The following is a 22,428-nucleotide window of genomic DNA, read 5'->3' as shown; positions in this document are numbered from 1 at the left end:
CCTCCCCCTCCACAGTATTTTTTTTATCTTGCATGGAGCCCTTATATAAAATAAACTGTAATTTACATGAATGTGACGTAACTAAACCTTGGGAAAAGAGTTGGGGGTAGAGAGAGGTGCTTTATCCTAAAGCCTGTCCCTCCCCCTCCCCCAGCTCTTTGTTAATTTGGTGATAACTTGAGACCAGAACAGTATAATAAACAATTTGATTGGAGACCATTTGGTTATTTTTTTATTATTAATTTATCTTTGTTTCCATTTAAAATATCTATACAAAATGAAAAACTTTATACCATTAAGGTTCATTCTCTTGCCGAAGTAAGTGGAAGAAAATGTTACATCTTCTACATGAAGAATTTAATTAGCATATCCCATTGTTAGGTTGTCAGATTTTCTCCATGCCTTTTACCTGATAGCTTCCTCCATCATCGTAATCTATTTCCTACCCTCCCCTTTCCAAATATATGTCCTCTTACAGTTGACCTTTAATTTTAGGAAAACAGGAAAGGTTACCCTCTGAGAGCTTAGCTTGTTGAAGTGTAAATAATTAGCAGTCGCAGACTATAGTTTAACCTCACCACTCCATGTTATCCCATAATTTTTTTATCTTTAACCTTTTTTGATAAAGGTATTGGTGTTTCTATTTTAAATGTATGTTTTCCTAGATTATATAACAATTCTTTTATGAGAAATGATAGAATAAAAGGGGGTGATAATTTGGGACGCTCCTTGAAAAATATTCTTATAGTGTGCTTCTAGAAAGATCACTGTCATTATTTCTAGTACTTGTTCAATTTGATTCAGTTCCTCAACTTTCACAATAAAATTCTCCAATCGTTGATGTAAAGATCTTAGTGATTTTGCAATATGGGAAGGTATAAAATTTATACTGGATCTATACAAATATCTAAACTACTAGGCATATCATACTACTAATGGCAGTATTCTGAGGGGAAATGAAATCAAATCTTTAAACGTATCTTTCTTGAGAAAGTAAGTGATCTTCACACTACACATCTAACTACAGCCTAGAGCAGAGGTTGCCAAACATTTGCTGTAAAGAATATAGTATAGGCTTTGTGAGCCACAGATAGTCTCTGGCGCATAACTGTCTTTATTTTTCTTTACAACCTTTAAAAATGCAAAAAAAAAATATATGTATATATATTCTTACCTCAAGGGCCACACAGCAACTGGTAAGGCCACAGGCAGACTCTGGCTTGCCTGGCTAGTTTTCTAACTCATTCTAGAGGATGGACCTAGAGGATGGTCAAGGAATACTTTTTATTTTTGACTTAGCTGTTATCATACACTTTATCTCTAACCCTTTTACGTTCCTAGTTTTCATTTCCTGCCATCTATGGTGAGAGGGACTGAGTGAGCCTGCTTTCCATGTCAGATCTGCTAAACTTAATACATGAGTTGAAGAGGAGAGTATGTTGCAGATATATATGTGTCACAGGGATTCAGAGACCAGACCAGAGTGACCAGTTTTTGTTTGCTGTCCACAGATGTCTTTGGTCATCGCGTGTATGGTAGCTGTGATTGTATACCGCCTGTCAGTCTTTGCTACATTTGCTAGCTTCATGGAAAGTGAAGCATCCTTAAAGCAAGTCAAAAGCTTCCTCACTCCCCAGATAGCCACATCTCTCACTGGATCGTGCTTGAACTTTATTGTCATCTTGATCTTGAATTTCTTTTATGAAAGGATATCTGCCTGGATTACGAAAATGGGTAAGCAGGCCAAATTGTTAGTATGACTCTGAAAAAGGGTTCCTACCAATGCTGTACCTCCATTCAGGATCATCTCCCAGAGAGTTCATTCTTTAAAGGCACATTTTAAGACAGTTTTGCACTACAGGTAGACCCATAGCCTGGTACTTTAGAATCTCCTAACAGCTACATCATTCAGGCCTATTATAATGGAAGCTGGAAGAAAATCTAAAAAGAATGAGGTCTTTGTAGATCTTTTTGAGTATGCTTACCTTAATCCTTCCTTGATGGGGTTAGTTAAAGCTTAAATAAAATCCTCACACATTTCTCAAGAGAAGGATAATTTTTATTTCGGGTGTATGGTTTTTAGAAGGTATTGAATTTGGGAAACCATTGTGAGGAAAACAGAATAATCAGGTCCTCCTGAACAAATCTAAAAGTTAGTGCTTTTGTTTTCAGTTGCCATGTCCTAGAACCCGCGTTACGTTCTTATAAAAATTTCTTCTAAAGCCATGAGAGAAGGCGAAGGGGCCATGGGGGAGTGGGAGCTTCAGTTGGGAAGAGTAGCACAGAGCACAGTTGCTCCTGGCCTTGCCCCCAGCAAGTTGTAGATGAGGTCAGAGACTCAACTGCAGGCCTCGGCTTCTTCTGGGACTGCTCTCTCCAGGAGCTCATGCCCCTCCTCTACATCTGCGCACTGGCCAGTGTGCTCAGTGGTAATCAGGAGGGCAGCATAGTATTTACTCAGCACTAGAGTAAGCACTGGGAAGCAACTGTCATTACATACTATTTTCAAGTTTGGAGTTCTCTCTCAATTTTACTTATTTTTTCAGCTAGCAACAAGCAAAAAAAAAAAAAAATTATAGCAATTAGCACCTAAAAACAAAGCACCTAAAAAATCTCAGCTTTCGTCAATGAGAAAAAATCACTTGTATTCACATTAGAGGTTTTGTAGGAATGCAACTAAATTTCAGTAAAATGGAAGCGTTTTCTGTGTCTTTAAGACATGTGTTACTATTTCTGTGTTACTGAAAATGTCATGGATTTTCGGCTGGATCAGCTCATGCTCTTGGGAGATCATCAGCTCAGGAAAACGTGGTCCCTTACTCTTTCATGCCTCGTGTTGTTCTACGGTGGTGTGAAAAGACTCCAACATTTTCTTATCTTTGGGATTCATTAAATGATAGATCATTATCATGCATTTTAAATGAGGGAGAGGGAAAATCTGTACTATTACTGCCACCGTTTGCATGACATTGTTTTCAAAATTGATAAAACAGTTTAATTCATGAGAGGAAAGCACAATTCAGCTTGAAAATCATCCTCTGCGCTTTATATGGTTTACTTTGTTTAAACCTGATTGAAAACAGACGAGAGAGATCTGATGTGTTTACGGGACATCACGTAGTGTTATGGGGATGAGCGTAAGGCTGTTCGGTCTGATAAGGGCCTGAATTCCATATTCTGACGGTGTGACCCCAGGCAAGTGCTTCACCCCTCTAAGTGTATTAATGATGGCTTCCCAGGCTTCTCTGGTGATTAGATTAATACAAAGTCTCTAATAGAAAGCCTAGAACACATCCATAGCTACTTCATGTTGGTCAGTTATTACCAGAGTGGGGAGTATCTCAACAGACTCTCAGAATAATATGACTAGATATCCACTTATCCCAGGGAGTAAAAAATTTAAGGAGAGACAGGAAGATACATTATTAAACCTTGATGTTTTTTATTTACCAGAAATTCCTCGGACTCACCAGGAGTATGAGAGCAGTCTTACCTTGAAAATGTTCCTGTTTCAGTTTGTAAATTTTTATTCATCCTGCTTCTATGTAGCCTTCTTTAAAGGGAAGTTTGTGGGCTATCCTGGAAAATACACATATTTGTTTAATGTGTGGAGAAGTGAAGAGGTAAGAATTCTCTAGAGTGGTGAGGTTTGTGGCTTCAGTAACTCAGTGTTAACTAAATACCTTTAGGTATTTTATCAAGGTGCAGAAAGAATCTAAGATACTGACTGTCCACAGGGTGTATTGGTCATAGAATTCTGCTATCTAATAGACTTCCCAGTTCGTTCTGGGCAAGAAGTTATGTTGTACGTATTGTTTGGTGTAAGATATGAACTATAAACTGGAATAAGTAAGTTCTATATTCCTGAAGGCTTCCAGCAAAGAATGAATGATAACTTTTTAGAAGTATAGCAAAAAGGGCTCCACCGTGGGTACAGAGTTAGACCAGTTCAGTGGTTTCCAAACCTGGTTGTGCATTCAGATCACATGGAGAAAATAACTTCCAGCCCTAACCCAGATATAAAGATTTGGAGTTTTTCTAAGAGTAAGGCCCAGAAATCTGTGTTTAACATATTTCATAGCTGAATCTAATGCAGCTAGACTGATACTGGTCTGTGATCTTGCTTGGGGCTTGTAACTAAATATCCCTTCATAGTCCTTTAATATTTGTTCCAATGCAAATCTTCAGATTCTCACCCTCTGGTTTGGGATTTCTTTAGTTGCAGAAGTCCATCTTTCATCATTTACTTCATTTTTCTCCTTTCTCTTCTTACTAGTGCGATCCTGGAGGCTGTCTAGTAGAATTGACAACCCAGTTGACCATCATAATGACTGGGAAACAGATCTTTGGAAACGTTAAAGAAGCCATTTATCCGTATGTATGACTTACAAATTTTTGCTTTTTTTAAGTAACCATGAGAGATTTACTCTAGAAGAAGATGGAATTCTTTGATTATCATTGTGCCTTTGTTAGCTAATGTTTAGGTCAGCAGCAACAAAAAACTTTACTTTTAATTAACAGTCAAGAATATACTAAGGTAAAAGAGACTTTTAATGAAGATTCAGGAAAGGTAATTATCCCTGTTTCCTGTGAAGATTCAGCTGGAAAATCTAAATGTTACATGCTCTGTAGATTATTCTACATGTTGCATTTTATTTCTCAAAATTACTAAAAGTTGAATTCTTTAAAAATATCTGTGTGTCATGGACACATCTGTTACTGAACCAAACTCGGGTCCACTTACCTGCCTGCAGTAAAGCCAGTCTACTGACACTGGGTTATGGTGAAGGAAATTGTAGTGCTTATTGTAACATGCTATACAAGTAGTCCAGGACAGGTAGTACTGAAAAAGCCTGAACTCTTTGATGGGTTTCAGGAAAGCATTTTCAAAGACCAGGTGAGGGGTGGGAAGGGTCACAGGGTATGTGATCAGCTCGTGCACAAATCTCTGATTGGTTGATGGTGAGGTAACAGGGCAGTATCACAGGGGTTAACATTAGGCTTCAGTAGGTCTGGGGGCTATGTGCATATGGTCATCGAGTAGTTAACATCTTCCATTTGGTGGGGGTTTTCACATCTGTATAACAACTCAGGAAATGTGCATCAGATACTATTATCTATTTTTCTGAGAGGAGCTAAAGCAGAAGATATGGGGAGGCTCTGTCCCAGGAAAGCCTCATAGGGTTCTGCTCGTTACACATCTGGGCACAAAAACTGGTTATGAATGAATTCTGACACGTGAAGGGATTACTCTCTGTCCCCAAAGGATAGCAATAACAAATACATTATAAAAAAAGAAAACGAAAATGACAGTTGTTCTCAAATATAAGGTGAAAATTCCCATGGATGAAAAGGTAAAGAATTATAAGCCTGTAATCTTGCAGGGCTCTTGAGTTAGGAAATTACAGTGTCAGGGTGTAGCACCTATAGGATGAAGTGGACCAAAAGTGCACCATTTAAGCCAGGGAACCAGCCAGTTTAACTGTACGTAAAGCCAGGGACTGGTTTTATTCTTACGTACCGATGAAAGATGTTTGAAAGCACCCTCCCCCTATGCTATCACCGCCCCGCCATCCCCTGCCAGTTTCATAGTACTCCTGGGGTGCTATTTCATGTGTTGACAGAGGAAGAACATAGACATATCCTTTCAAACAGTATTTGATATACCACATACCTAATATTGCCACAGAGAAATAATGCCAAACTGTTATTTTAAATCCTAGTTCTAGATGGAGAACCTGGAGGCAGAAAGAAGGTAACCCCTAAACCAAACACAAGAGGGAAAATAAATATGCACAGAGAGGGGAAGAGACAAACATGGAAGTAAAAGAAAAAGAAAGAAGTTAATTTAAGCCTATAAACCAAAATTCAAAAACTTATGAGATGTAATGCTACAAATGCCACTAACAAAACGAGCTCTTAGGAAGTGAACTGACTGCATGTAGAAGATTCTGGTAAAGCCTAAAATCATAAAAGGAGGTGATAATGTCAATAAAAAGGACAAGGAAATAATTTAAATAAAAACATATACATGAAACAAGAACAAGTGAATATAAAAGAGAATCAATTATATGTAAATGAAAAACTATACTTTAAAAAAAGAGTGCAATTGATGGGATCAGTTACAGATTGGACACAATTGAGGAGTGAATTAGAGAATTGGAAAATAGTACTGAGAAATTCCCACATTGTACAGTGTAACAGAGAGACAGTGAGGTTAAAAAAATTAAAATTAATGGCTTCTACATTAATGTGCTAGTAGTTTCAGAAAAAGAAAATGGAGTAAATAGTGGAGGAAAAAATCCTTTGAATAGGTAGTTGCTGAAAATTTTCCAGAAATGAAGAAAAACATGAGTTCCAGAAATGAAAATGAATCCTGAGTATGAAGCAAGATAAATAAAATTAAATTTACACATAAAATTAAATTTACACCCAGATATGTTATGGTCAATCTACAGAACATCAGAGATAAATAATCTTAAAATCTTTTCTGAAGAAAAAGGAATGCCATCTACATGCAATAGATTTCTCACTAATAACATTAAATGCAGGAGTATTTTCAAGATTCTTAGTGGAAAAAAAATATTCACCTTAGATTTCTAGAAACATTTTAAATATTACATAAAGTACAGGTGAAATTTTAGACGAATAAAATGTTTACATTCATAGACCCTCATTGGAAGAACTACTGAAGAAAGAAATGAAAGCGTTGAATGCAAGAAACATTGGTCAGTACAGCAATTGATAGCTCAAAAAAAATTAAAGTGCTTTCGTATAAATATTTAAAATATATGAGATTTGTATGCTGTTGAAAAAGAATTATATCTATGTGAGTGGAGAGAAACATTGTGTTGATGTATTCGAAGACAACTTAGTAAAGATGCCAATTATCCCCCAAATTGATAAGGATTTGTTATTCCAATCAAAATATCAGCAGGATTTTAGTAGATATAGACAAGCTGATGCTAAAATTTACATTGAAGGCAGATGAACTAAAACAGTCAAAATGAATTTGATAAAGAAGACTGAAGTTGGAGGAATTACACTACTCAGTTTACGACTTAGTGTAAAACCATATTACTCAACATGGGATGGGTGAAGGGATAGATATATAGATCATATGGAACAGAGGTTGAAGAAATAAATCCACACAAATATGGCCATTTTATTTTTGGCAGAGGTGCAGAAACGATTTGTCGAGGAAAGAGCAGTCCTTTTTCAATAGCTGGTGCTGGAAAAACTGGACATCCACGTGCAAAATAACAAAACTCCACGTCCTCTTACTCCTCATTCAAAAATTAATTCTAAATGGATCATAGATAAAAACATTTTTTTTTGAGAAAGCAAGGAAGGGATTTCAGAATTCAAGATGAGGATTACTATGTGGGGATCAAATGGCTTGTAATTGGAGTGGAGCACAGGGAAGCACTTCTGTGATTCCTGGCAGAGTTCTCTTTCTTGAACTGGGTGGTCTCTTTTCCTTTGTGACTCCAGTTACATGCATGCCCATCCTTTTGATATCTTCTCAAAAATCTCAGGTGTTCTTTTCCCTTTTTAGCTTTCCTTTTTTCTTTGTATTTCAGTTTTGATATAAGGAGCATGTAAGTGTTCCTTTTAATTCACACATTTGTTACAATAGTTCATATTGTCTTATTTGTTAATTTTTGCCAATTTGGAGGGTACAAATGATATCTCATTTTGGTCTTATTTTGCATTTACCTGATTAATTACATCAATGAGTCTTTTTTGACCATATGTGTTTTCTCTTCAGTGAAATGCTTGTTTGTGTTGTTTAACCATTTTTCTACTTGTATGTTTATCTTTTTCTGATTGATTTGTAGGAATACTCCATAACTCTTGTTACTGTGTTTTTGTTTGTTTGCTTTTTGGTTATATGTGTTGCAAATATTTCATCCCAGCACAAGTTTGTATTTTTTTTAAATTTCTTAATAGTGTCTTTAATCAAAATTTCTCATCTTCAGTACTATTGACATTTTGGACCAAATAATTGTTTGCTGTTAGGCACTGTCCTTTGCATTGTAAGATGTTTTGCAGCATTCTTGAACTCTACCCACTAGATACCAGTAGCCCACCTTCTCCCCCGTCGTGACAACCAAAAATGCCTCCAGATACTGTAAATGTCCACTTGTGGGCTAAATCACTTCCAGTTGAACCACTGCTATAGATGGACAAAAGTACATACGTCTTGTTTAATACACCCTTTCCTACCTTAAGATCAAAAACCTATTGTCATATACTTACATCTAAATATTTTCAGCATTTTAACTTTTAATCTTTCTCTTTTAAATCCTTAATATATATGGAAGATATTTTTGTGTTTGATATGAAGGTCAAACTTAATTTCTTACACACACACGCACGCATATATGTATCATGTTACCATTCATTGAGAAATCCCTCTTCCCCACTCTCCATGATCTGCAATACCATTTATGCCAGATAGCAAGTGCAAAGCTATTATGAGGCCTCCATTCTGTTGCAGGATTTGTCTATCCTTACACCAATACTACACTCTTAATTAATACAGCTTTATAATAACTGTTCATATCTGGTGGGACAGGTTTTACCAACTTATTTTTCATCTGTAGAAATATCTTGACTATCCTTTGTCTTTTGTCTTTCTGTGTAAATTTTAGAAACATCCTGTCAGATTTCACATGGAAAAGTATTCTGCTTTTTTGACTGAAATTACATTTCAATTATTTCAGTAAAACAACTGGCATTTTGTTATGCCAGGTCTTCTTATTCATGAATATTTATTTTGGACTTTGATGACTTCAAATAAATATTTAAATTTCAGCATACACGTCTTATAAATCATTGGTCAAATCCATTTCTGGGTATTTTAATTTTAATGGCTATTGTAAATTGTATCTTTTTAAAAATTATACTTTCTACCTGTGTTTTGTGGGTACACAGGAATGCAATATATTGATAAACTCATTATTTCTAGTACATTTTGTCTAACTTCATTTGGGTTTTGTATGCAGATAGTGCATTCGCATTACTGTTAGTAATTATAGATTTCTCCTTTATTTCCAATTCTTTTGCCTTTTTCATCCTATTGTGCTGGCTAAGATCTCCAATAAAATCTTGAATGTGATCCTACATACTTATTTTGTTCTTGATTCTGAGGGGAATGCTTCTAACTTTTCCCTATTAAGAATGATGTTCACCCCAGGATTTTCATAGATGCTTTTGGTCAGATTGAGGTAATTTTCTTCTTTTCCTACTTTTATGTCATAAATAGATTTTAATAGGTGATCGAAATACATCAAATACATTTTTCTGCATTAGTCAACATGATTTTATATTTTTCTCCTTAAATTTGTTAAGATGGTCTCTTGGATTGAGTTTCTGATAAAAATAATCTTTGTTTTTCTTACTTATCATGATATACTTTATATAGTATAGAATTTAGTTAGGTAATATTTTGTTTAGGATTACTGCATTTATTGTCATGTGTTAGATAAACCTCTACATTCCCTTGTCATGCAGTTTCTGTTGTAACCCACTTCTCATTTCCCCAAGCTGCCGTCTATCATGACAACATAAAGCTTAGTGAATTAAATAGATTAAAAACAATCCTGTAGTGACCCTCTCTTCCACATGCTCTTTAACGGAAGTCTCTGAGTAAATACATTTTCCTGCAGAGAGTCAGAGCTGTCTTACTTTCTTAATCATCCAAGTAAAGATCTTTTGCCTTCAGCAAGTAATTGTGAACAGAACACTAGATTTTGACTTTGACTTTAGCTGTATAGTCTTACCTCTACCTGTTCTGTGATCTAAACTTACTTATCCTCCCAAGTTACCGCCATTTTTCAGATCTAACACTGATTCTCTGACCCCTTTCTTTTAAACCCAATTTCATGTATTTACTTTTATCACTTCCAACAGCTTGGTTCTGAATTGGTGGAGACGCCGCAAAGCTCGAACCAACTCTGAAAAGCTATACAGTCGATGGGAGCAGGACAATGACCTTGAAACTTTTGGTTCTCTTGGACTATTCTATGAGTACTTGGAAACAGGTAATTTTCAACCACTGCCTTGAAACATGGAATAGGCTGAGTAAAATAAGTATTTTTCAGCTCCTTAATATTTCTTCCTACCTTGCACATAGTAGTGTTCAGTAAATCACTGGCTAGTGGATGAAAAGATAGATGGTGGATATGGAAAAGATTGGCTCAGTGTTTCTATTTCCCACCAAATAGAATGCAGAATGAAATTTAGTTTCAAAACACCAGTCTCAGAGATATTTTTCCTAGCAATTTACTGTTAATATTGTTGAACCAAATAAAGCAAGGATCACTTTGGTGTGTGGAAACAATCTAGCTATTTATTGATAGATGAATGGATAAAGAAAATATGGTATACCTATACATATAATGGAATTTTATTTTATTCAGCCTTAAAAAAGAAAGAATCCTGCTATATGTGACAACGTGGGTGAACCTTGAGGACACTGCTAAATCAAATAAGCCAGTCACTGTGTGGTTCCACTCCCACTCACATGAAGTATTTAAAGCAGGAAGAAGCAGAAATAGAATGGTGGTTGCCAGAGGCTGGGGGGAGGGGGGAAATGGGAAACCCCTTGCTCAAATAACACTTACAAGGGCAGATTTAGTTTAACCGAAAACAGAACAAATGAGTACCAGTTAAAAACATTCATCCAAATCTCCAGTATCAGTTCTTGAGAAAGATCTTAATTTTATATCTTGTCCAACTAGATTATGTGGCTTAGGTTTTTTTTGATTTTTGTTTTGCTTTGTTTTCTGTTTTGTTTTGGCAGAGTCCTAACCACAGGACCACCAGGGAATTCCCCTTGGCTTAGTTTTATAATGCCGAGCATCCTCTCTCCCTCCATGTCCGCAGGAGAGAGGGAATGTTGCCATGTCTTTCTGAGGCTCTTTCTGTTAATTATGAAGACTTGCATTTTTTAAGGCTAATCACTAGGATTCTGTTATAAGTAAGGATCACTGTTTAATACCTGCCTCAAATTAGTTTAAATGGCTTTCTCCTTTTGTTTGCCTCAGTGACTGCTCTTAGAGGGAATACATTGAAAAACATTTCCAGAGCCTGACATACAGTTAGTGTATATCCTTTGTTTCAGGCTGAAAAGAAGAAGGCAAAAAGCAGTTATCCAAGGGAAACCCAAATTGGACACAAGAAATGCATAAAATGTTGTAAGGATGGAAAAGAGAAGAGATCTTGAGTTGAAATTTTAGGAGAGACAATGATGGGGACTGCTTGTGGAGTTTACTCAGAGTGTTTCCTCTCAAATGACCTTCTCTGCTTCTTTGGTGGAATTAAAGAGGACAGTTTTCCCAACTTATTCTCATGGCCCAAAAAAGTCATGGTAGAATAAGTGAGATGACCTAAATTTGTTACCGATTCTCCACTGTAACACATACATATGATACCCGGATTAAAGTAGGTAAATTAGGACAAATAAGAAGAAGTCTCCAGTTGTAAAATTAGGTAGTCCTTGCTTTATAGAGTGATAAGGCTGTAATTTTTTTGGGGGGGAGGGGCGTCTGCCATGGATGCCTTAATTTTATTTTTTTTCATTTTATTTTTTTATTATTATTATTTTTTGAGGTACACCAAGGTTAATCATCTGTATTTATACACATATCCCTGTATTCCCTCCCTCCCTCAACTACCCCTCACCCTCCCTGTCCCAGTCCTCTAAGGCATCATCCATCCTCAAGTTGAACTCCCTTTGTTATACAACAACTTCCCACTGGCTATCTATTTTACAGTTGGTAGTATATATATGTCTGTGCTACTCTCTCACTTCATCTCAGCTTCCCCTTCACCCCCTGTACCCCCAAACCTCGAGTTCTCCAGTCCATTCTCTGCATCTGTAAGGCTGTAATTTTTAATTAATTGTGTGTTTCAAGTGAATTTATGCATAAATGTATCAGAGATTATAACTGAAATTAAAAGATAAAGTTAGGGTTTCATAACAAGATTAACTACCATTTATTGAGACAACTAGAAGTTAATTTATTATGGATATTTTACATACATTATCTCTGATCTTGAAACATTCTACAGAATACTCATTTTATCTTTTTTTTATATTTATTTATTTTATTGGCTGCATTGGGTCTTCATTGCTGCACACGGGCTTTCTCTAGTTGCAGTGAGCGGGGGCTACTCTTCATTGTGGTACACGGACTCCTCATTGTGGTGGGCTCTCTTGTTGTGGAGCACAGGCTCTAGGCGCATGGGCTTCAACAGTTGTGGCTCACGGGCTCTAGAGAGCAGGCTCAATAGTTGTGGCGCATGGGCTTAGTTGCTCCGTGGCATGTGGGATCTTCCTGGACCAGGGATCAAACCCGTGTCCCCTGCATTAGCAGGCAGATTCTTAACCACTTTGCCACCTAGGAAGTCTGAGAATACTCATTTTATTTTAGAAGATACTGAAACATGGATAGGTTAAGTAATTTGCCATGGGCCACAGAGATTATAGGTAAAGATCTGGGATTTGAACTTAGAAATTCAGCCTGTTTCTACATAATATTTCATCTTAACTTTCTATTTCTTGGTTCAGTAGAGAAGTCAGGAAGGAGGCAGTTTGTTCCCTTGGTTTAGTAGATGACAAGACTGATTCTAATGAGAAATCTTGTGAGAAAAGCTGAAATCCAGAAACACTCAAGATCTAACTAAAAATAGAAGACTAGTGGAAGGTTCTTTTCACTTTTTTCCTTCAATGGAAGGCCTTTTTTTAATCTCATTATTTTTTCTTCACTCATGTGGGAAGCCTAGTCTGCCAGCTGCATGGATTTTTTTACCCCAAGCATTGATGGAAACAAAAGAAGAAAATTGGAGAGAGAAGCCAGCTTACACAGATGTTAAGGCTTAGTGAGGAAAGAGAGTAAAACTTATTTAGAAAGATGTCAAGTTAGTACTGAGGACCAGGACCTTAACAAATACCGCATTCCAGGATATGTATATCTCCTTTGCCCACATACAATTTATATGCATTTCTGATGCTTTATGTGATTCCTTGCCAGATTTATTCTTAAATATTGTGTTTGTACTACCTTTTCCTCTGTTAATATCTTCAAATCTTAAGTAACGCATTCGTTCATAAGGCTTACAGTTGAGTACTTTTATACACCCAGAACATACAAATGAGTTGGTCATTATTTCTGATCTTAAAAAGTACACAGATTACCAAAATAGAAAACTTGATTACCCCACTGATGTGCCAATACCAGTGTAAATGCTAGACTAGCATAGACCGAAATATAGATCATAGTAAAAGACTGTTTTATGAATAGTTAGAATATCTTACATAAGATCATAGTAAAAGACTGTTTTACGAATAGTTAGAATATCTTACATAACAAGGATAAATGTTTTCTTCAGACAAGCAGACCTCAAGAGAAATAGGGATGGAACTGAGCTGTGCGTGACCAGTTTCTCCTTCCTATTCTAGCAAGCAAATAAGTCACTGTGCTTCCTACAGGGAAGAGGACATGGGCAGCTGGAAAGAGGTCTGGAGTGTTTTGCTGATGTAGATCCCTCCGAACCGAGGGAAGTGGCAGGAGTTAGGCAGAGTATTCCTCGTTTTCCCCTCCACAATAATGAGTCTGTGAATTTTTCTTTTATCCCTGCAGTTATCCAGTTTGGATTTGTTACATTATTTGTGGCATCTTTTCCTTTGGCTCCTCTTCTTGCTCTCTTGAATAATATAATAGAGATTCGAGTGGATGCCTGGAAGCTGACTACTCAGTACAGGAGACCTGTAGCTGCTAAAGCTCATAGCATAGGTGTTTGGCAAGACATTCTTTATGGAATGGCTGTCCTTTCTGTTGCAACTAATGTAAGTAGACCTATTTCAGTGGAATAAATGTACTTTGTTATTTTTTTCTTGGGGATAGGAAGATGTGAAAGTTTTACTCAATCTTTATTTACATTGATTTCATCATGGTGACAGTCCATAAAGATAAAACATCCCTAAACTTTTATGTGCTAAACAACATAGGCAAATCTATGACATGTGAACTCTTAGAAATACAAGGAAAATTGTAAAAACTTGCTTATTAAAATACCATGATATAGTTTCATAGCATGTGACAAAGTAGACAGAAAATAAGTAACGGTATAAAGGATATAAGTAATACAATTAAAGCCTGATTATATATTAAGTTGTATACTACAAAAGAGAATACACAAAATTTACCTGTTATTTTTATGGAGCACTTATTAAAAATGATAATAAAACTGAATTCCCAAAAGCAGAAATTTTACAATGCATATTCATCTGTAATAATGGTATAAAAAATGAAGTTGATAATAAGATAGCCAAAGAAGAAAATTTAACCACTTAACATTCACTCTTCCAAGGATGCTTATTGTACAAAGAGGAAATAAAATTGAAATTATGAGGAGAGCTTAATTAAAATGAAAACCTATAGGAATCAGCTAAAACTGTATTTACAAAAAGTACGTACCAATAAATGCTTTTATTATTGAAAAAGAAGGAAACCATGAACTGAACATGTTACTTATGAAACTAAGAAAAAATGTAAAACTAATCAATAGAAAGTAGTAAGAAAGAATTAATGAAGATATGTTCAGAAATAATCGAATTAGAAAACAAGCAAAAAGCAATATAATTGCTAAATAAATCAAGAGTTGGTTCATTGAAAAAATAAACGAAACTGAAAATCTCAAACAAGAAAAGAATTACAAGGTACAGGTGAGACAATTATAAGAATGCTATGTATGCATTTATTCTAATGATTTTAAAGTCTATTTGAAATTGTCACTTTTTTAGAAATAAAACTGCCAAAATGTATTCAGTAAGTGATGTAAAACATGAAATGGACCAATAGCTATAGAAGCGATATTAAAAGATTTTAAAAATCTACCACTAAAAATGTAGATGGCAGAGCCAAATTGTTTTAAATTGACTTATCTTACCTAAAGGAAACATGACATTTATACTATTCTAGAGCTTAGGAAAGGATGGGAAAATACCATTCCTGTGTAATCAGACTGAAATTCACTGCACTGAACTGTGGGAAGTTTACCAGTACATGGTCTTCTGTTTCTTCATTCTACATTCCCTACACACACACACACACACACACACACACACACACACACACACACACACACACAGAGTCCAGACAAGTAAATTTGGTTAAGGAGAGGAGAGCAGTGTTATGAAATAGTAAGAAATGTAAGAAATAGCAAGGCATGATGGAAAGAGATAGATACAGGCATGGTGTTTTTGGAGACAGATACATTCCGGTTAACTTTTCAGTGTAGCAGTTTCTAGCTATGAAATCCTGGAATACTGATCATACACTGTAAATGAACTATTTTATGTTCCAGGTCAAAGCCTCATGTATTGACATGATTAGTAATAGCATTCTAATCATTTTGAATCCATAAGGCACAAGGAACTGAAATATATACAAATCAGACATTTGTAAAACTGCATTGTTAGCTCATGATCTCCCTCTTGCTTTGTCCTTTAGGCTTTTATTGTTGCATTTACATCGGACATGATTCCTCGTTTAGTTTACTACTATGCCTACTCAAAAAATGCCATTCAGCCTATGAAAGGATATGTCAACAACAGCCTGTCAATATTCCTGATAGCCGATTTTCCAAACCGCACTGCACCTCCGGAAAAAAGAGACTTCACCACTTGCAGGTTTTCTCTTGTTTTCATTTTGCTTTTTAAGTGTATTTCTTAAGTTCTCCATTTTTTCCATGTCTTAAAAAAAATTCGCTTGGGGCAGTAAAATTCCTGGATAAAGTGCATCAATTCTAGAATTCACACGTTGTATGGTTCTGATTTGAAAAAGTAAAATGTCCAAAAGTAAAATAATATTATGAGTACAGATAATGTCAATTTTGAATTGTTTCTCATTTCCTAAGTTTATTGGAAAAATTTTCTCCGACAAATGCTACCTTGGTCCCAAGTTGTAATATCTATAATCGTACAGCATGGTCATATTATATGTGCATTTAACCTACTTGAATTTAACTCTGTGTCCTCAAAAAGAGACAGAGTGAGGAAGAGGGAAATAACAATATGGTTAGTTCACCGGCCATCCATCTAAAAGGTTTCCTCCATGTAGGGAGTGTGAGATTGGATTTTTAAACCTGCTGCTTTCACAACTCAGTGTCTCATGTACTGTGAGGATCTTTTTACTCTACTCTAGGATTTAAAGATTTTATATATATAGTATATCAAGTCTTTTAAACCAACCGCTTCATCTGGGATTCCAACAACAACAACAAAAAAACAGCAAATGTTGCAGCACAGGTAGACAGAAACTTATATTCTGTATTTGTATAGAGAAGAATCATAACATGGACAAGTGTCAGATTTCTTGATGTCATCACTTCCTAGCTGAACTAAATCTTTGAAGAACATCAATATCTAGACACTTTTAGAAAAAAATGAACTCACAAATCAAACACTGAGAAAACCCCAGAAGGATAATAAGGAAAACAAAAATAATGCAGTGTCCTATAAGCCAAGAGAAAATTGAGTTTCAAGGAAACAGGAGTGGTCAACCATGTCAAGTTCTATTCTTCACAGATCAAATAAGATGTGGATTAAAATATTCCATCAATTTAATGACAGGAGACAGTTGGTGTCAGTGGAGTGATGATAGAACTAAGTGTGTTAAGGTGTAGGAAGAGAGGGCGTGGAATGGAATGAGCACATTTTGCTCTCTTGAGAAATTTGTCTCTGAAGGGCAGGAGAGAAGTTTCACTTGTGTCTCCTGCTACATCTCTACTATACAAAAGTAACATATGGCTATAACTTTATCTGTATAGGAAAGATAAATGTTTCATAGTAGCAATTATTTTCCTTTGACTTGACTTTTGTGGTCAACTAAAAGGGTCTCTTACAAGAAATAATACGGATTTATGCTAGGTCTCTGTGTTTGAAGTTATAACTTATTTTTTGCATTTACTTCCATTTTTTCAGGTACAGAGATTACAGAAATCCACCTGATCACGAGGAGAAATATTTTCATAGTATGCAGTACTGGCATGTCCTTGCTGCCAAGATGACCTTCATCATAATTATGGAGGTAAGCTTTTCTTAACTTTCATGCCAATTAGTCTCTTTTCTCCCTTTAGGCATATATTTCTAAGGGTATCTGTTCTGCAGAAAATTAGCATTATCTTAATAGAGTGTTTTGAAGGAAATATTTGTTATCATAAAAAATAAGTTAGGAATATTTGAAGTAGAATGGATTGCCTGTTATTCACTTATCATTGTTGAAGATACCAAGGTAACAGAAAAGAAAAAAATAAGACCTCTTTCCTTGAGGTCGGCCAGAGGGCAAACAACCTACTTATTTTACTGAATACCTATTATGAATATATACTGGTTCCAGAGGCTATAATAATAACTTTATAAGTTTGGCTTTATTATTCACCCTTGACAAATGAACCTGACAGTCAGCAAAATTAATTAGCTGGTTTAAAGTTAATCAGCTAATATTAGAGCTGGGCTTCAGTGCCAGATGTCTCACTGCCAAGCCTCTGCTCTGTCCACTATGTTTCCTCCCTTGTGGAATAGCTAGGATAATTAGGGATATAAGACATGCAACACAAAAGAACCAGTACAGAGGAGGTAGTTGACTAAGTTACAAATTGAGTGCTGCAAATCGTAAGATATGAAGGCCAATAAGGAGAGAGAAATAAATGTAAGGCACTTTTTCACTCGACAGTAAAGGCCAATAATAGACTAGATAAGTCTAATGCAAGAAAACACAAATTCCTGTCAGTTTTTGTTTAATTTGTTTTACTCTTATCAAGGTTATACACGTAAGTAATTTAAATCCCCTCCCCCCAGTTCTGTATGAATTTATCTCTTTCATTCCCACATTTTCCATCAGTGGTTTAGATCACCTTTCAGCCTGGTAAATTACAAAAGGAATTCTTTTGAATTTTTGTTTTTGTTTATTCTTTTTTGATCATCCCAGGCTCCGACTCACCATCATTCTGGAACTTCTCTTCAACTTCTCTTGTATTGAATACTATATTTTCTGCAATCTCTGTTTCTCCCATTCTTGGATTACTAGCTTATTTTGGTAAAGTACATCTTTCATTAATTTTCTGAGGAAAATAATGGGCAGTCTATTTCTGAGAACTTGAATATTAAAATTTCTTTTTTTTCCTCCTAGGTGATTACTTGGTATAGAATTTAAGATTAAAAGTCATTTTCCATGAAAATTTTTGAACCAACTTTTTTTAGGTATTCCTGAAATTTTCCAAGACATTGCTCTATTTCTGTCAGCTTCTAGGGTCGCTATGAAGTGCAGTACCATTCTAACTTCCTAGTCTTTGTTTATTATGATTTTTTAATGGATCAATAAGCCTTGAGGGTTCTCTCACTAGTCCTTCTTTCATGAAACTTCACAAGACAGTCACGTGGCGTTGGACAATATTTATTGTTCTGGACACTCACGAAGCCTCTTGGATCTGCAAATGTAATTACCCTTTAGGTTGAGAAAATCTGCTTGTGTATTTTCTTTGATAATTTCCTTCTTTTCTCTGTTCTTTCTGGGACTTGTTATTCAGACGTTACAACTCTTTTGAAATTCTGTTCTAATTATCATTTATTTTCTCTCCTCTAAATAGTCAGATGCGTACCTTTGTCTTTTTATTCTGCCATTCCCTTGCCCCCATCATTACTCGGTATTCTCTTACTTCCTATGTGGGTGTTCTTGGCACTCTGCTCATGTTCAAGAGTGGAGCGATGAAAGCTGATTATAAGCTTTGTGTGCAGACGGGAGGAACGTCACTTGGGTGGGCTTCACTGTAGGGTGATAAAGGGGCCTTTTCATTCAAGACCTACAAATTTTTGATATCTGTAATTCTGACTTCTCTGATTAGTTATGTTTCCCAGAGGAAAAGGTCCTCCAACCTCCTGTTTGTTGAGCTATTTCATGGCTGTGCTGAGAGCCAAGAAAGGCCGGAGGGACTAGAGACCTCATGATTGAGAATGCTGAACTTTGTTGAGTTGCCCTGTTTTGAGTATGGTGCCACACCTCCATCTTCCACCATCTCTGCTCCCTCTGAATTTGCAGCTTAATTTCTGCAGAAAATGAAGTACTCAGTTGCTGCTAGGGCGGGGTTGGAGAGAAGTAGTTCCTGAACATGGATGAGAGAGAGGTTCCTGAAAACTCATCTGCCCCTTATACAAATTTTTAAATAAGCCTCTTATTTTTAACTCCACCCACACTACACCTTCAAAGTCATTAGTATGTTCTTTCCTGAACTTTTCTAATGATTTGAAACAAAATTGGCTTTTGTCTTGGTTTCTGCCATCACTGTATCACCAACTGCAAATTTAAGTGCTCGCTTTCTTCACTGCCTTGAGTCTGTTTTCACTGTTTCCTTCCTCCCTCTTTTTGTGTCTCTTTGTGAACAATACAATTTTTTAATTTCTTTACAAATATTTTATTAGGTTTTCAGGAGGAAGCATAGATGAAGAGTATATTCAATAACCATGTTCAACTGGAATCTCTGTAATCACATATTTTAGTATATATTTATTTACTTAATGTTGGTCTTTAAGTTCCAAGACAGGGACGATATCTTCTTCCTTTTCCTTCTATCTACTGTATCAAGCACAGTTTATTGAATAAATGAAATGATTTGTAGGAACATCTGCTGAACATTTGACAGCTCTAACCGTGTCTGATTCTCTTTTGTTTCCTCTAGCATGTTGTGTTTTTAATTAAATTTTTGTTGGCGTGGATGATCCCTGATGTTCCAAAAGATGTCGCCGAAAGAATCAAGCGAGAAAAGTTAATGACTGTCAAGATTCTCCATGACTTTGAGCTTAACAAACTAAAAGAGAACTTGAGAATGAATTCTGATGATTTCGCCAAGCATGTCATTATTCAGGAAAACAAAATACACCTGGCTAAATCAGCAACCTATTCAACATAACGAGCAAGCGGTGGGTTGCCCGTCTGGCTTCACAATTTTCCCTGGGTTTGGGGCCAGAAGACAGAAGCCGTGTGTCAATGTTACCCTTTCTTCTTCTTTCTTTTTTTTTTTTTAAACTCAAAGTTTTTGTACACTCTTATTGGAGGCAACTTAGTGGAGGTTGGAAGAATACCACTTGTCTGCGTCATTGGCTGGGCCCTCCCCAGATATTGTTTTCTGGGTTCTGTAAATGATTGCTAAATGTATGTGTGAAATCAGAATATTGGAAAATCATGGGATGTTGCAGTTTACAATTAAACACTGGACGTGGGCTGTCCCATCGCCTTCCAGTGCAGCTGCACATTTTCATGGTCTTCTTTCTGTTGGGTTGTGTTATATTTCTGTGCCATCAAGAAAAGAGTGGGACAAAAAGAAAGGAAGTGAACAGGTCTACTGAGGTCTACTATATATATATATATCCTGCCATGCAGACAAAAAAACCACAATCAGATAAGAAAACCTACATATTAAAAATATTGGGTAAATATCATGGCAGGGGTTTGTTCCCAAAATCATCCTGAATAAGGTAAACTTCCATCAGAATTCCAGATGGTTCTTCTAGGTAAATACAAAATTGATTTTTCAAGAGACTGAACGTTTGGTTTCAGCAAAAGACTAACAACTCAGTTCTTTAAATATGACATTTCGATAACAGTAGTTTTAAGACTGGATTGTCTTATCTGGGAAATAGCATTAAGAAGGTATTAGACTGTTTCAGGTCTTTAAGTAAATGAAAGATGTAGAGAAGTGAGTGTGTCTTCTTAGTAGTTAATGAGTGCAAGACAATGTATATTATTTAATTTATTGACTTCAATCTAAAAAATCGTTGAATTATTTTTAAAAACCATTTTTCTTCCACAATGTCTGTTTTGCATCATGAAGCCTGTTTGAGCATTAACAGTTTGTATAAGTTAGCTACAAGTTGTTTATGAAATGTTATCTCGTTGTTTAAAGCAGTCTCAAATTTTCTGAGTTTACAGTTTTTTCTATTGATGCACTGCTGTACAATACTCAGTGCCTTGTTCCCATGCCTTTGACCCACAGGAGGTGGTTGTGCTGTTGATTTGATGTGATATAACATCTCAGATGTGAGCTTCTTGTAGGGAAACTGTTAGTTTAACATCAATCACAGAGTTTAACACCAAATGTGGATCAACCAAGTAAGAATGAGGGTGATGGATCTGATAGCTAAGTAAAAAATACACTCGTTGAATTACTCCTCTCATACTTAAGCCTATGGCACATGTACCCCAGTTCTTGTTCTTTTTTTCCCTCTAATTTCCAATTACACTTCAGTTTCAAAAGAATAGTGTTTTGTAATTGCACACAAAAGAAGAAACTTTATTACAAGATTTTTTAAGAAGTAGTGTTGCGTTATTTGATCCTAATACATTTTTATAGAATTGCCAGTGTTAAGTGTATGGCAGGTAGCGTTAACTAATGATCAATATTAAGCATTTAGAACTGAGGATTTATGAATTGTATAAAACCATAAGACAGTTACCCCAATATTGGCAGTAATTTGTCATCCACTAGATAGATTTTGTGAACATTTTTGCGTAATTTGAGGTGATCTCATTGTTGAAGAGTAATTTCACATGTGGAGGAGATGTATTTTCTTGCTTGAGAGAACCAGTTAGTGTTACTGTGAAATTAGCCACAGATGCAGTGTCTTTGCTTGTCAAAGCAAGCTCTGTTACTACGATGTTGTACATTTTGCACAGCTCATATGGCTTCCTTCCTGGGTGCTAATAAAAATAAGGAAGAGCATGGAAATTGATTTCTTGGATGGAAGGTTTAATTTTTATGGCTTAACAGTGTTTATAGAGCTAGATTGTAAGATAAATAAAGACAAATTTAATTCACACGGTTATCTGTACACTGCAGTCCTTAAACAAAACAACTCAGGTGTCGGGTTTCTAGAATGTGCGGAGAAACTAGCAAGAGATGAAATAGTTTTTAAGGTAAGTAAATAGTTCCTATGGTAGGTAGGAACTATTTACCTATTTCCTTTTAAAAATGTTGACAAATACTTCATATTCACATTTCAATTTTCTACCAAGAAACTTCTCACATTTTACGAGGAAATACAAGTATCTCTCACTTTCCTAAAAGCGTGATAAACAAAATCCGAAGCCAAATCGATTCAGTTAGATTTGTCTTATTTAATTAAAAACATTAGTGTTTGTGAGAGGGTTGAATTGAGCAACTGACTACCAAATGTAAGTTGATATTTATCAGCATAGCAGATGTTTTAAACAATCAAACTCATAGTTATTTTTTTCAGAAATGTCCCAGAAATCATTTGAGACTTTATTTGAAATAATATGAAGTACAAAATATGCAAAAAAAAAAATTCTTCAAATATCATCTCAAATCCTTGTCTTCATCAGTTTTTCTTTGCACGAAAGA

At 35.7% G+C, this 22,428-nt stretch overlaps 1 protein-coding gene across 1 annotated transcript in view; it reads left to right on the top strand.

Moving 5' to 3' along the window:
• The window catches only part of ANO5 (anoctamin 5), a 92,173-nt gene extending 71,057 nt beyond the window's left edge, over positions 1 to 21,116 (top strand). The window contains exons 15-22 of the mRNA XM_057695891.1: positions 1,512 to 1,734; positions 3,454 to 3,623; positions 4,277 to 4,374; positions 9,919 to 10,049; positions 13,653 to 13,858; positions 15,525 to 15,703; positions 16,997 to 17,102; positions 19,747 to 21,116. Of these exons, the coding sequence (XP_057551874.1) occupies positions 1,512 to 1,734; positions 3,454 to 3,623; positions 4,277 to 4,374; positions 9,919 to 10,049; positions 13,653 to 13,858; positions 15,525 to 15,703; positions 16,997 to 17,102; positions 19,747 to 19,977 (1,344 nt within the window). The 3' untranslated portion in view covers positions 19,978 to 21,116. The remainder of the gene's footprint in view (positions 1 to 1,511; positions 1,735 to 3,453; positions 3,624 to 4,276; positions 4,375 to 9,918; positions 10,050 to 13,652; positions 13,859 to 15,524; positions 15,704 to 16,996; positions 17,103 to 19,746) is intronic.
• Positions 21,117 to 22,428: the final 1,312 nt, after the last annotated feature.

This window comes from Hippopotamus amphibius, chromosome 9 (assembly GCF_030028045.1).
Source record: "Hippopotamus amphibius kiboko isolate mHipAmp2 chromosome 9, mHipAmp2.hap2, whole genome shotgun sequence".
Lineage (NCBI taxonomy): Eukaryota > Metazoa > Chordata > Mammalia > Artiodactyla > Hippopotamidae > Hippopotamus > Hippopotamus amphibius.
The sequence above is the reverse complement of the archived record's forward strand: the minus strand, read 5'-3'. Positions and strand labels throughout refer to the sequence as shown.